The 14,400-nt window shown below is 57.7% G+C and overlaps 1 protein-coding gene across 3 annotated transcripts in view; it reads right to left on the reverse strand.

Moving 5' to 3' along the window:
* FAM13A (family with sequence similarity 13 member A) overlaps positions 1-14,400 on the reverse strand; it is a 246,164-nt gene that overhangs the window by 9,455 nt on the left and 222,309 nt on the right. For all 3 annotated transcript variants that reach the window (XM_055138786.1, XM_055138788.1, XM_055138787.1), the window contains 5 exons: positions 13,946-14,027; positions 12,746-12,966; positions 12,121-12,204; positions 7,946-8,041; positions 6,241-6,324 (listed from right to left, as the gene is read on the reverse strand). In XM_055138786.1, the coding sequence (XP_054994761.1) occupies positions 6,241-6,324; positions 7,946-8,041; positions 12,121-12,204; positions 12,746-12,966; positions 13,946-14,027 (567 nt within the window). The remainder of the gene's footprint in view (positions 1-6,240; positions 6,325-7,945; positions 8,042-12,120; positions 12,205-12,745; positions 12,967-13,945; positions 14,028-14,400) is intronic.

Here is a 14,400-nt window from a genome sequence, read left to right on the forward strand (position 1 = left end):
ACACCAACAGCTCTGACCCCGAGACCCGCAACTGAATCCCAGAGTGGATGAGTGCCCTGCAGAGATGTCTCCGGAACCCAGCCATTTGCAACCCAGGACTCCAGAAGCATGCAGCTGTGACCCGTGACATTCAAAACGAACAAAGGACAATAAGTGATGTAGCATCAGCCCCTGGCAGGCAGGCTGGAATGGTGGGAAATGCCCCAAAGGAGAGAGAGAGTGTGAGGGAGATTGTCTGCCATAGAGGCAGGGTGGGGACTGGGATGGGGGGGATACTGGGGACACTGGTGGTGGGGAATGTGCCCTGGTGGAGGGACGGGTGTTCCATCACTGTAGGACTGAAACTCAAAAGCATGAAAGCGTTGTAACTGTATCTCACGGTGATTCAATAACGTTTTTGAAAAATATTCATTCTGAAGAGAAATAATGTGAGAAAACAAACAGCCCCCCCCCCCCCCAAGACCATTATGTAACAATGATAGCAAAAGTACCGTCAGGAAGGGACGAAGGCGGCATGGGCAAGAATGAGGCATCTTTTCCAGACTTTCCTACCGGGGCCGCCTAACTGCCACGGTCTTGCTCGGTCCATGGGGAGCGAGTGCTTCATTATGAATGTTCTCCGTGTAAATGATTAAACACAGTTTAAAGGCTAGAGAGCGGAATTGACTTTGGGATGAATAATTCAAACGTTTCTTTTTTGTAAGAGAAACAAAAAAATTCTATCCTCTGGAGTCTCCCGCCGCAGGAGCTGAGACTGTGTGTGTGGAGCGCGGCCCCGCAGCTCTGAGCAGAGGGAGGGGGCGGGGACGGGCCCTTCCTGGCCAGAAGCCCTGGGGCAGAGCCTCCGCCCGAGCACTGCGGCTGAGTAAGTATCTGCAGCGCGGCGGGCAATCCAGCGCTAACACAATAACCGAGGGAGTGTGTGAGCCCCAGACAGACCATAAATCCAGCTGCAAAGGAGACGTCTGCCGTAATGAAGTCGGTGTCTGGGCTGGAGCAATTCTAGCTCCAGAAAACGGAGAATTATAAACACCGCCTCGCTCAGAGGGAGAACTGCCGAGTCTTTAACCGTGAAAGGGCCCTTAGGGAGGGCGCGGGCGAAAGAGAAAGAGCAAGGGGCAGGCTCAGGGGACGCGACTGACTGCCAGGGTGCGAGGGTGCGGCTAGCCCAGGAGGGAGCAGCGCGCAGAGAGCGTCCAGGTGGCCGGGGAAAGTGGCCCGGCTGAGGGACCGGCCAACACGTCCCTCTCCGGGGGGGACAGGCCAACAGCCTGGCTGCCCCGGGAGTGAGTGGAGCTGGTCGGCAACAGGAAACCGAGGTGTGGAGACTTACGCAGGGGCCGGGGGATCCCACGCACAGCTGTGGAAGACGTGGGGCGCGCGGGGGTGCCGAACCATCCTCGCCTCCGAGTCCGGAAAACCAGCATGACTCGAGTCGGGTTTGGGGGCGTCAAATGCTGTGCCTGGGACTCTGACGACCCCCCTCCCGTGACTCCCATCCTTGTTCACAGACCAACGACACTACAGATCGATCCGGAAAGCAGGGGGTCCTTCTGACTCTGGCCCTGCTCGCCTCGTCCCTTCCTGCAGCCCCCCCGTTCTGTGCCAGCACCCTCCCCGGTTATGGGATGCTCACTGGCGTCTCCCTTGGAGGATCCTGGGACCTGCTGGGCAACCGTGTGGTTCCCGGCTGAGAAACACCGCTTGGGAGGTTCTGCCCAAACCCGGGAGAGTCGGGGTGCACTTGTGTTTGGAACTGTGAAGAGCAGGCTGCGGAATATGGTAGGTTGTTGCTTATGTTAACTGAATTAAATGAAATTAAACAGGGGGGGGGAGAGAGACAGAGAGAGAGAGAGGGAGATAGAGACAGAGAGAGAAGGAGAGGGAGAGGAGAGAGAGGGAAGAAGAGGGAGAGAGAGAGAGAGGGAGAGAGGACAGAGAGGGAGAGAAAGAGAGAGAGGGAGAGAGGACAGAGAGGGAGAGAGATAGAGGGAGAGAGAGAGGGTAAAAGAAAGGGAGAGAGGGAGAGAGGGGGATAGAGAGAGGGAGAGGGAGAAAGAAAGAGGGAGGGAGGGAGAAGTAGAGGGAGGGAGGGAGAAATGGAGGAAGGGAGAAACAGAGAGAGGGAGGGAGAAATAGACGAAGGAGGGAGAAATAGAGTCTCAACATTTCAGCAGCCTCCAACTGTAATGCTTTCGTTAGCAAGCTCATACCTCCCCAAATGACACATTTTATAATGACATTGTGTTTTAGCATAAAAAACGACTGCGGGGGCTAGAGACACAATACGGGGGGTGGGGGGAGGCATTTGACTTGCACTTGCCCGGCCCAGGGTCGGCCCCAGGTCCCCCACCTGGTGCCTGGTGTGGAGTGCGGAGCTAGGAGTAAGCCCCGGGCACAGCTGGGGTGGCCCCAAGACAAAGCACAGACAAAAAGACCAGATTTCTCTGGCGTAGGTTTTCAGCTGTCACCGACACTTATCTCCTGTCACGAGAGCGGACACTCCCCCCTGCTGTCCATGTTTGAGGACTCGGTCACCTCCTCGGAACAAGCCCCTGTGCTAGCGAATTTTAGGGGGCACACCTGGTGGTGCTCAAGGACCCTGACGGGTTGCTGGGATAGAGCCCGGGCACCCGCCTGCCCGAGAGAGCCCACCCCTTCCTTCGCCACCTCCCGGGCCCTGCAGCAGGCGACCTCCCCCCTCTCAGGAAAACGGACGAGCTGATTTCTAGGACTTGGGGCTTGGCAGAGCTGGGCTTCAGGACTTGAGCTGCCTCTGTTTTCTATAAACGTCCCCAGAAGCGTTTCCAACGGAGGACGGCTTCTTTTGTAGAAACCACTTCGGTCTCATCTCCTTGTTCGTACCCACTCGGCTTTCTAAACCCACAGCTGCCAAGAGTCGGTACAATCCCAAACTCGCTAACAAGCCCGGCCAACTGGAACAAAATGAACCAAAAGGCCCCGGTATTGACAAAGGCGATGTCATCATTGCAAAACGGGCTGCAATTCTGCCCAGCGGCTTGGCCGGCCAGGGCAGAGCGGCCGGAACATTCTCGGGAATTAGCGAACTGGGCTCAAGGATCAGCCTGGGGAGAAGGTTCTCTTCTTTGCTTCTTCTTCTTTTTTTTTTTTTTTTGGCTTTTTGGGTCACAACTGGCGATGCACAGGGGTTACTCCTGACTCATACACTCAGGAATTAACTCCTGGCGGTGCTCAGGGGACCATATGGGATGCTGGGAATTGAACCCGGGTTGGCCGCGTGCAAGGCAAACGCCCTCCCCGCTGTGCTATCGCTCCAGCCCCCTCTTCTTTGCTTCTGACTCACCACTTTTCTGGGGGTGGCAGCGCTGAGGACAGCAAGGGGCCCTCAGCTTGGGTTCAGGGGTCACTTCAGAGCCCGGAGTTCCCACGTCCTAACCACGCGCGCCGGTCCCTCGGGAGGGTTCCCTGCCTGACCGCCCTTGGGAGAAAGGCCTCTGTGGTACGGCTTCCATTGTGTAAGGAGGCAATCGAGAAAGTCCGATTTTGAACGTGTTAAAGAACCCATTAAACCAAGTAACAATTCTATCACATACTTCTAAGAGAAATGTGCTAATTTGACACGCACAATTGCTCACATTTCTTCAATTACAGCGACTTAATTATTGTGTATAACAGTTCGACAGAATTGGTCTTCTTTCAACATCATCTTGCAAGAAAACAGCTCTAATTTTTATTCTGCGAGTAGGACGTTGGCATAACTCTCATGTCGAGAGCATTTTTATAAAGCAAGTTCTAGCTAAAGTAACGTGACTAACAAGAAAAAGGATTGCCTAATACCTAAAAATTTGGCATACTAGGTTTTTTTTAGATTTCTGACAGATAAGGAACAAATAAAAGAGCAGCCGTTTTTAGCCCCTGGTCTCTTACTACGGTTAAAAATAACAAGAACCAAGTAGGAAAAGGAGGGATTCTGGCCACACCCCCCAGCGGGCCGGGCCCCGATTTCTGAAATGAACGTTCCTTACTGCATGAGGCCAGTGACCCTGACGGGCAAGAGAACAACTAAAACTATGTTTATTTCCTTTGTATATGTTAGTGCCCAGGGGTGACTCCTGGCTCTGTGCTCAGGAGTGAGTCCCGGGGTGCCGATGAGGACCAGGTGCAGAGCAGAGACTGAGCCGGGTCAGCTGTGCTCTAACCCCGAGACTGTCTCTCTGGTCCCAACAAGTGAATCTCTTAAAACTCACTTTGTTGTTGCTGTTATTATTCTTGTTATTTTTTTAATTGAATCACCGCGAGATAGTTACAAACTTTCATGCTTGAATTTCAGTCACACAATGATCCAACACCCATCCCTCCACCAGTGCACATTCCCCACCACCAATATCCCCTGTATCCCCCATCCCAACCCTCCCCCTGCCTCCGTGGCAGACAATTTCCCCCAGACTCTCTCTCTACTCTTGGGCATTATGGTTTCAAATACAGATACTGAGAGGCCATCATGTTTGGTCCCTCATCTACTCTCAGCACACACCCCCAGTCCCGGGCGACCCCTCCAACCATCACTGACTTAGTGACCCCTTCTCTGTCCCAGCTGCCTCCCCCCCAGCTCATGAGACAGGCTTCTAACCACAGAGCAATCTTCCTATCCAACCACAGAGGCCCCGTCCCTACTGTCCTTGGATGTTAGTCTCATACTTTGTTATTTTACATTCCACAAATGAAAACTCACTTTTTTTGCTTTTAGGTTTTAACCACCCCTTTGGCATTTAACTGTTTAAGATTGATTCTTGAAGAAGAAAGAAAGAAAGAAAGAAAGAAAGAAAGAAAGAAAGAAAGAAAGAAAGACTTTTTAAATTGTATTATTCCTTTTTTTTTTTTACTATGTTAAAAAACAGAATCATCGTGAATGACAAAGTTACACAGATATCTGTGATTTAGACTCAGGACTACACTGTTCCAACACCAATCTCTGCACCAGTGCCCGCTCCCCTCCATCAATGTCCCCAGTCCTGGGGCCTCCCCCCTCCATGCCCCCCCACTGTCCTTGTGTTCCCTTCCCTAACTTACGCCCCACCCTTTGCCAGTAACGAGCTTCCTACAGAAGGCCAGTTCTCCTGCTCTTCACTTGACTGTCTCTGGGCATCTGACCTTCCCCTACACACCTTTATATCCACATGGACAGTGATCTTCCCGCGTATGCTCCCCCTCACTCAGCACACTACTCTCCAGAAAAAAAGGATTATTTTTGATGTTTCATCGCTAATTCTCCTTCTGGCCAAGGGGCCTCTGACTACTGGACTGTCTCTGGTGATGGTGCAGTGAAGGTCCCTGTCCTCGTCAGAGGGTCTCCAGCCGCCCTTCTTACTCGGATTGCCTGACCATCTTCTGAATGCTGCAAGTCTTTCTAACACTCCCAATAACATGGTTAAGGGCCAGACCCCCGTCACGACGATGCATCTGATTGTCTCTGAGGTTCCCGGGTTGTTAAGTTTGCTCAGAGGACCCCAGTGAGGCTGAGGACCCTGAATGGGCAGCCACCCAGGAGCAAGAACTTGGGGTGCACTCTGGGGGGCACGGGGCGGGGGAGGAGGGAGAGCCCGAGCTAAGGGAGAGAGTGGGAAAGGGACCATCTCCCTGGGTCCCGAATACGCTGCCTTTGTTCATCTTTCTGTGAACTCAGTAGACGGGAGCAGGGGTGAGGGCTGGGGCCGCCCTGCAGTGCTCGGGACGGGGGTGGGGCCAGGATTCAACCCGGGTTGGCTGCATGCTTGGCAAGTGCCTTAACCTCTGTCCTACTGCTCTCTCCAGCCCCAGGAATGAAATTTTTGTTCCTTAGAAAGAAACCGCATGAGTTAATTTAACGAAACTACGAAGCAGGTAAAACCCAATTCCCAACCAGTGAAGACAAAACAAATACAAACTCTTGCTTGTTAATATGAAACAAAGGAAGAAGGAACAGACAGGAGATTCTTGCTTTCCTTGAAAGCAAAATAAAAGCAAAAACAACACCAAGAGGCAAAACACAGTTCTAGGACAAAAGCAGAAGTACCTGCAGGCTAGGGGGCGCTCTGGGGTGGGGGGGTGCGGAGGGACGTAAGCACAGTGGGTGGGGCATCCGCCTTGCCCGGTTCCATCCCCGACCTCCCATCAGGAGTAACTCCCAGCCCAGCTGGCGTGAGCCAAACCCAAACCCAACCCGGGGCAAACAGAGAAGGCTCGGCCACCCGCTGCGTCCCGTCGGGGCCAGGGCCTTACCTTGATCTCCTTGAAGAAGGAGGCCGTCTCGCCCTCGATGATGGGCTGCAGCAACGGGCTTCTCCGCTTGCTGGACGGAGAACCCTGCGGAGGGTGGGAACACGCGGGTGAGACCCTGAGCCCCGCCCGGCCGCCCCGCCCTCGCGCCCAGGCAGGCAACACGGTCGGTCCCCTTCTGAGTCCCACCGCCCCAGGGCTCACACTCGAGCCAAGGAGGGGCCACGAGGGGCACTGAGGGCCGTGCCCGGCCCAGCTGCCCGCGGCCTCCGGAAGCCAAGGGAAGCCGGGGCCCCTGCAGTCACGCAGACATGAGACGGGCCGCCGGGAGGAGCCTGTTCATGCCCCACGGGCTGCAGACGCAGGGCTTGGCGTGCGTGCGTGTGGCTGCCCCGGGTCCCGTCCCTGCCCCGCGCAGGATCTCCCGAGCTGCCCCCCAGAGTGAGCCCTGAGCACTGTGCGAGGAGCAAGCCACGAGAAGCCAAGACACCCCCGCCCCCGCCCCACTCCAAGTAAAAGAGAAAGAATGTTCTCTTAAGTGGACTCTTTTATTTTATTTTTTTGCTTTTTGGGTCACACCCGGCGATGCACAGGGGTCACCCTGGCTCATGCATTCAGGAATTACTCCTGGCGGTGCTCAGGGGACCATATGGGATGCTGGGAATCGAACCCGGGTCGGCCACGTGCAAGGCAAACGCCCTCCCCGCTGGGCTATCGCTCCAGCCCCTTAGGTGGACTCTTTATACTGGTTAGTTTGATGATTTTTTTTTCTTTTTTGCAGGGAAGTTCTAGAAAAGCAGCATCTCCAGACACACCTCGCTGGGGTCTCCGAGCTCTGCCCCCTTCCAGCTCCCAGCTGGGGGAAGGGCCCGGCCCCTCCCTCATCTCCGACTCCAGCCGGGAGCCCAAGCAGGAGGAGCTGGTGTTGGCAGGGAGGACGCGGCCCCAAACGCCCAGAAGCGGGCGGGGGAGGCCGGGCAGTTCCCAGGGGACGGCGGGCAGCATGCAGACCAGCTCCTGAGAGGCCCTCCCGGGCGGACACGAGGGCCAGCCGCTGCCTCTGACTCAGCAAAGTCCAAGCGCAGAGGGAGGCCCCGAGCCCCGGGGGCTCCACACAGGGGGCCGCACTGCCAACTGCCAACAGCCGGGGCTTCTGCCAGGGTGCAACTCCCGAGGGCTGCATGGTCTCTGGGGCCAGAGGGAATCCGGGGTCCTGGGGTCTCAGGGCCCAGAGCGAGGTCGGGGAGGAGAGGCGGGGAGGGGGGGAGCGAAGCCAACACCCCCTGGGCTCCCGGGGAAACCAGGGTCGACTCAGCTCATGCCAACGGGTGGGGATGGCCGAAGCGTTTCTCTCCAAAGGGGGACACGCAACCTGTCGGCTTCAGGGAGGCTCGCGTGGGGCCCTGGAGCTGCTGGAGACTGAGGGATGATTTGCCCTCGCGGCCACAGGCTATGAGCGCACTGAAGGCATCGAGTGGGGGCCAGAGCCATAGCACAGCGGGGAGGGCGTTTGCCTTGCATGTGGCTGACCTGGGTTCGATTCCCAGCATCCCATATGGTCCCCCGAGCACCGCCAGGAGTAATTCTTGAGTGCAGAGCCAGGAGGAACCCCTGAGCATCGCCGGGTGTGGCCCAAAAGAAAGCGTCGAGCAAGCTTCAAAGGCTCGAGGCCTAGTGCTCACAGCCAGGGGCACGAAACGACACTCACGATGATGGGGATGGAGTTGACCCGGGACAGGATCTGCTTGACCAGTCGGTATCGGTCATACAGCGGCTTCATCACCTGGCGCTCGTTCTTGGTCACCTGAAAGGCAGCAAACGAAGAACTGAGCCCCCCACCACTCTCTCCCTCCCTCCCTCTCTCTCCCTCCCTCTCTCTCTCCCTCTAATAACAGGTTTCTAAGGAACGTCTGCTTACACACTGCCTGGGCTGATTTGGAATTGTTATCTGGCATGGAGTGCGACTGTTTAAAGGATGGATTCTAGCCACCTCCGGTTCATCACGGCCCGGGTGCAAAAGCCACGACAGGGAGGCCACGGAGACGCTCACTGGCACATACGGGGATGAAAAGATGGGGTCTGCACACCCAGGGAACATTATTCAGCCAAGACAAAGGAGAATGTGCTGCCACGGCTGAGGGGTGGATCGTGGGTTCACATTTGTCATGAATGCTAGAGAGAGTTGGGAGTGATGGCACTGAGCACAGAAGGTGGCAAGCGGCAGACAGCAGTGAGCACTGTGTGTAAGAGCAGCAAAGCAACCTTCACACGGCCACAGCCTACTCGGGACGCGTCAAGTTCATCCAACCGGGAAGAACAAGAATGAAGGCTGGATCCAGGGCGCGGCGGGAGGACGCCTGACCCCGAGGCCGGCCCCGGGCCCCCACCAGCTCCTCCCGCCCGGAGACGCACGGGCGCCGGGCCAGAGCCGGCTGCTTTCTCGGACCAGAGAACACCGAGCGCGCCGAGGCAGGGCTGTGGGGATGCGACTCCGGCTCCCCAGGGAGCGGCTGGAGACACGCGGCCGTGGGCCGGGCGCCTGACCGCGCTCGAGCCCCGGCACCCCGAGTGGTTCCGCAAGTCCCGCCAGGGGCGAGACTCCTGAGCACTGCTGGCTGTGGCCCCGCAGTCAGACAGTCTGAAAAGCCTCCAGCTGTGGTTCCCTGCCCTGAGAAGCCGGAACCCGGGCCCACAGGTGGGGGCCCTACAGGTGGGGTCTCCCTGCGCCCGAGGCGGGGCACGGAGCGACAAGGCAGGTGGGGAACTGTATTCCCCAGGCCTAGGACCCGGGTCAGGACCCGCATCCTTCCTCCGGACCCTCTCCCCCAAGAAGCAGCGGGCCAGGGCCTCCACACGCCCTCAGTGCCACGGGGCCCTCCAGCCCGGCTCCACAGGCCCCTCAGTGCCACGGGGCCCTCCGGCCCAGCTCCACACGCCCCTCAGTGCCACGGGGCCCTCCTGCCCGGCTCCACGGGCCCCTCAGTGCCATGGGCCCTCCTGCCCGGCTCCACACGCCCTCAGTGCCACGGGGCCCTCCAGCCCGGCTCCACAGGCCCCTCAGTGCCACGGGGCCCTCCGGCCCAGCTCCACACGCCCCTCAGTGCCACGGGGCCCTCCTGCCCGGCTCCACGGGCCCCTCAGTGCCACGGGGCCCTCCTGCCCGGCTCCACACACGCCCTCAGTGCCGCGGGGCCCTCCGGCCCGGCTCCACACGCCCTCAGTGCTGCGGGGCCCTCCGGCCCGGCTTCCCACGCCCCCTCAGTGCCACGGGGCCCTCTGGCCCGGCCAGCCGCACAGCCGGGCTTGCTGGAGGTCCTGGCAGTGACGTCACCTGGGAGCCATGACGACCCGCCACACACACGGCCCCCGGGGGGCTGCCTGACTCCCGGGGCTCTGGGCTGAGTCCTCAGAGGCCGCCAACACAGGCGCTCCGTGCGCGCGTGTCTGTGTGTCTGTGCGTGTGTCTGTGCATGTGTCTGTGTGTGCGTGTGTGTCTGTGTGTATCTGAGTGTATGTGTGTCTGTGCATGTATCTGTATGTGTCTGTGTGTGCATGTGTCTGTGTATGTGTGTCTGTGTGTGCGTGTGTGTCTGTGTGTCTGTGTGTGCATGTGTGTCTGTGCGAGTGTGTCTGTGTGTGCGTGTGTCTGTGTACGTGTGTCTGTGTGTTCGTGTGTGCGTGTGTGTCTGTGTGTATCTGAGTGTACGTGTGTCTGTGCGTGTATCTGTGTGTGCATGTGTGTCTGTGTGTGCATGTGTGTCTGTGTGTGCGTATGTCTGTGTACGTGTGTGTCTGTGTGTGCGTGTGTCTGTGTATCCGTGTGTGTCTGTGTGTGCTACATTTCTGTGTGTGTGTGTCTGTGTATCCGTGTGTGTCTGTGTGTGCTGCATTTCTGTGTGTGCATGTGTGTCTGTGTGTGTGTATGTTTCTGTGTGTGCATGTGCGTGTGTGTGTCTGTGTCTGTGTGTGTGTCTGTGTCTGTGTCTGTGTCTGTGTGTGTGTGTGTGTCTGTGTATGTGTGTGTCTGTGTGTGCGTGTGTGTGTCTGTGTGTGTCTGTGTGTGTCTGTGTGTCTGTGTGTGTGTGTATGTTTCTGTGTGTGTTGTGTGTGTGTGTGCACGCGCCCGTGTGTGTCTGTGTGGGGCCCGAGGTGAAGGCACGCTGGCGGAGGGGCAGAGAGCAGGGCACACAGGCTCCTGACACGCCAGGGTAGCCCAGAAGGAAACATAGAGTGTCCCGGGAGGTGCAGGCCCGGGTGCCTCACCCGAGTCCCCACAGACGCACCAGCACGAGGCCCAGTCCACAGTCAGGCACCCGGACCCGGCCGGGGGCAGAGGAGCCGCCTCGGCCGAGCGCCTGGGGAGAAGGATTCTCCCGGGTTGGAGGCCCGGCCCCCCTCTGCCAGTCCTGAGTCCTCCCGAGGAGAAGGACAGAGTTGCACAATGTATTTGGTCTGGTGCACTCAGTACTTGGGTCAGCGCCTCGAGAAGCCAAACCCCACTTGGCTGCAGACGCGCCCACTATCCCGGAGGCCAGTGTTTTTCCACTGCAGGGACAGGCCAGAAGAAAGTCAATCATCGTCTGCTCCAATGTTCCTTGTTTGTTGGTTTTGAACTTAAACCTGGTAGACTCAGGACCAAATTACCACAGAGGACACGCTACGGACAGTGCAGCTGGCCCGAGCCGGGCCGCCACTAAGGGGCCAGCGCGAGAACCCTTGCTCTCAAGATGTTGGCATCGAGCATATGATTCTGGAAGCTTCTTCTTTCGAAAGTGCCTGTTTTAGGGCAAGAGAGCTAGGACACGGCTTGAAGCGCATTCACGGCAGCTGCCGGCCTCAGTTTGATCCCTGTACCGCAAATGCTCCCCTGAGCACAGAGCCAGGAGTAAGCCAGGAGCACCGCCAGGAGTGGCCCAGAACAAAAATTAACATTAAAAAAGAAACGGTGCCTCTTTATGAAAGGACGAATCTATTATTCAGCTGTGGCGGAGGCGGGGAAGAGACGTATGCTTTTGGCTATAGGAAAATCCCTGCACGAGCACTTTCTGGCTCCCTGAGAATATTCTGAATTATCAGGACGTTACGAAGCGTCGCCCTCGAGGCTACGGCCCATCCCTTAAAGGACAGCCGAAAGTCCTCTCTGCTGCCGGCCGTGGAACCCGCGCCAGCCTAGATCTGTCAGGCCGACCACAAGCGCTCAGCAAACACGATGAACAAATCACCGCAAACGTTTCCTGAGTTACGAAACGCAGAGGCCGTATTCCACATTCCTCACGCGGGAGGTTCCGGACAGCAGCTGGACCTTCGCTCCAAACACTGGTCGCAGCCTTGAGGACGGGGTGACGGCCAGCAGGATGGGGTGCCGGGGGCCGGGGCCAGCTGACGGGGCACCGCCAGGCAGGCCCGGACAGGGAACCACCGCACGCAGGGCTCTGCCTGCCAGCCGGGCCCTGCCAACATCCCCCCCCAGAACCACGGCTCGAGGGATGAACTCTGACCTAGAAACGAATTTTCCTTAGGAACTAATAGAGTCGGACGGAAATCAGGGGCACTCCCTGTGTACCCCCGGGAAACGGCATTCCGGTGAAAGTACAGAGTGATGGCCCGGCACATAAGGGCCCTTCCTTCACTCTCTTTGCCCAGGGTTCAATCCCTGGGTTCAATCCCTGACATCCCACTTGGTGCCCGGAGTTTGCCAGGAGTGATTCCTGAGCACAGAGCCGGGAGTCAGCCCTGAGCATCAGCTGAGTGTGGCCCCCAAATGAAACAAAAAGCAAACAAATAAACACAAAGTGGCGCTCTTGGCTACGTTTGCTCCTAGGCAAGAATACGGAACGGAGACCCATCACGCATCTCAGGAGGAAAGTCGGCGCAAACACCTACCGGCCGGCCGTGAACGCTCTCGTAGTACAACAGAGCTTTCTGCAGGGCCACTTTCTCGTTCGCAATCTGGGCTTTGGTCATATCCTACAGACACACACAGGAGAGAGAAAGGAAAGAGGGGACCACTCTGTGAGTCGTGGTTTAGGCACAGTTCCCAAAGGCAGCTCGGGGAGGATTCCCACCCGACAGTTCCCGCTGGTCCCCGCCAAGGCATCCCCAGGCTTCCTGACCTCTGCAGGGAACACCACCGGCCCAGCAGAACCAGGGCGGCCTGCAGGGTCTCCCAGCTGGCAGCAGAGGCATGCCGGACACCGAGTAAGCGAGCCTGCGGGCCACCGGGGGCTTAGCCCAATGGCCCGAGCACGGACTGGAGTTAGGGATGACTCAGTCTCAAGGTTTCTCTCTGCCCCTCCTGCCGGGGAGTCCCCCAGTGCTCCCCGGGCCTGAGCGTGTTTGTCCCATGGCTCCAGAGGGTTTTGGCTCCTCACTCTTGGTGAGAAACCCAGGTCTGGTCGGTGAGGCACGCTGGCCTCCACCCACTGCGTCAGACCCCGGAGTGCGTGACACGAGGGTGGGGGGCAGGTGACAGGGTGTCCCTCCGTCAACGCCTCCACGGCCAGCCCACCTTGATGTCCTCGGGACGGCTGCTCTCGGCCCGCTTCTCCTGCAGCTTCCTCTGGATACACTCCAGCGTGGCCTCCACGCTTGGCCTCGTGGCCTTGTCCACCAGCTCCTGCTTCTTCTCCTCCTCCTTCTCGAGCTGGGAGCCGAAACTCTTGGGGAGCGTGTTGCTCCGCTGCCGCATCCTGGGGGCCAGCTCCTCCTCGGAGATCTTCAGCTTGGAGTCTGCTCGGAAAGATGTGGGTGGAGGGGACGAGAGTTACGGGGCGGGGGGGGGGGGGCGCCATGCCCAGAGAGCGTCCTCTCCTCCTGGGAGGCCACTGCTCGGCCTGTCTGTCGGGAAGAAGCTAATTATGGTACTAGCTCGGACCCCAGGGTTACTAGAGACAGCGTGGGGTGACGGTCAGGCCAAACAGGCTCTCTCCTGCACCCTGGGCCCTGGAGCTCTTGAGCTATTCACACCCATGCCTCAGACTCACCGGCTGGCGACAGATGTCTCCCTCTACCGATCCCTTACAGGTTGCTTGACTAATTTGGGGGTTGGGGGCCACACTTGGCATGCTTGGGGGGGGGTCTCCTCAGGGGACTATGAGAGGGAGCCTGGGCTCCTGCCTGAACTGTTTGCACCCAGGCCTCTCCCTTGGTCATCAAAGGCAGGTACTGAGCACCCAACACCCAACCACTGGCCAACGTTTTCTGCATGGCCAGACTATGGCTGAAGCGTGTCTCGGGATCAAGAAAGGATGGGGATCACCTCCTTTCTGAATGGTCCTGGCTTTGTCTTCTACTTCCTCACTAACACACGCCCGTCTCCGCAGAGACGGCGGGCTCCTTGGAAGGAGCTCCAGCCCTTTCCCGGTTCATTTTTGGGTCTGTGTGTTTTCCCCCTGACACCCCAACGGCCGAAGCCTTGGATTAAACACACGGTTAGCGACGACGCTGAAATCCTCGTCCTTCCTTCGGTGGCTTGGGGAAACCAAGGAATGCTGCAGAATTTACATCTTGGCTGGCCTGGGCTGCCCCGTGACGGAAACCCCGGCAGGTAGGGGGGAGTCGGTGAGTACGCTGCGATCTGGGCAGCGGGGCCAGGAAAACGTCTTTCCTCAAGAAGTTTAGCAGCAGGACTCGACCTGTGGGGACTCACGGACGCTGCTCCTGTCCCTGTGTCTCCTACAAAGAGTCCCAGCCTGAGCCATCTGCCCACCTTTCAGCTGCTTCCTGAACTTGGCAAGGTCGTTCGTCCACTTCAGAACCTCTGGATTGGCCGCTTTGTCACTGTGGGAAGGCTGAGAAAAGAGAATTACAGTGGCTAGAGTGTCGGAAACCAAGCAAAAACAGGCATAAAGGGAGGGGTCGGGGTCACCTTGTTTGGTGGGGGAAGGAATGATTCAAAGTCCCCGCAACAAGGAAGCAACTGTGACCTGGGCAATTGCCACAAGGCCGATTCCAGGCTCCTTTACATTCTGGTTATTTTTGATGCTTTCTGAGAATTAAAGCCTCCATGCTAGAGGTCTACAATCGGGACCTTCTCAGAGGGCCTGTCTGCCTTACTTGGAGACTCCTAGCTGTCAGAACGATGAATAAAAAGCTGTTTTACACTGCACCTCCCTTGAAAAACGGCTTTTGCCATTCTTGAGAGAAAAACTAAGAATATAGTTG

Source organism: Sorex araneus, chromosome 5 (assembly GCF_027595985.1).
Source record: "Sorex araneus isolate mSorAra2 chromosome 5, mSorAra2.pri, whole genome shotgun sequence".
In the NCBI taxonomy this organism is placed as follows: Eukaryota; Metazoa; Chordata; class Mammalia; order Eulipotyphla; family Soricidae; genus Sorex; species Sorex araneus.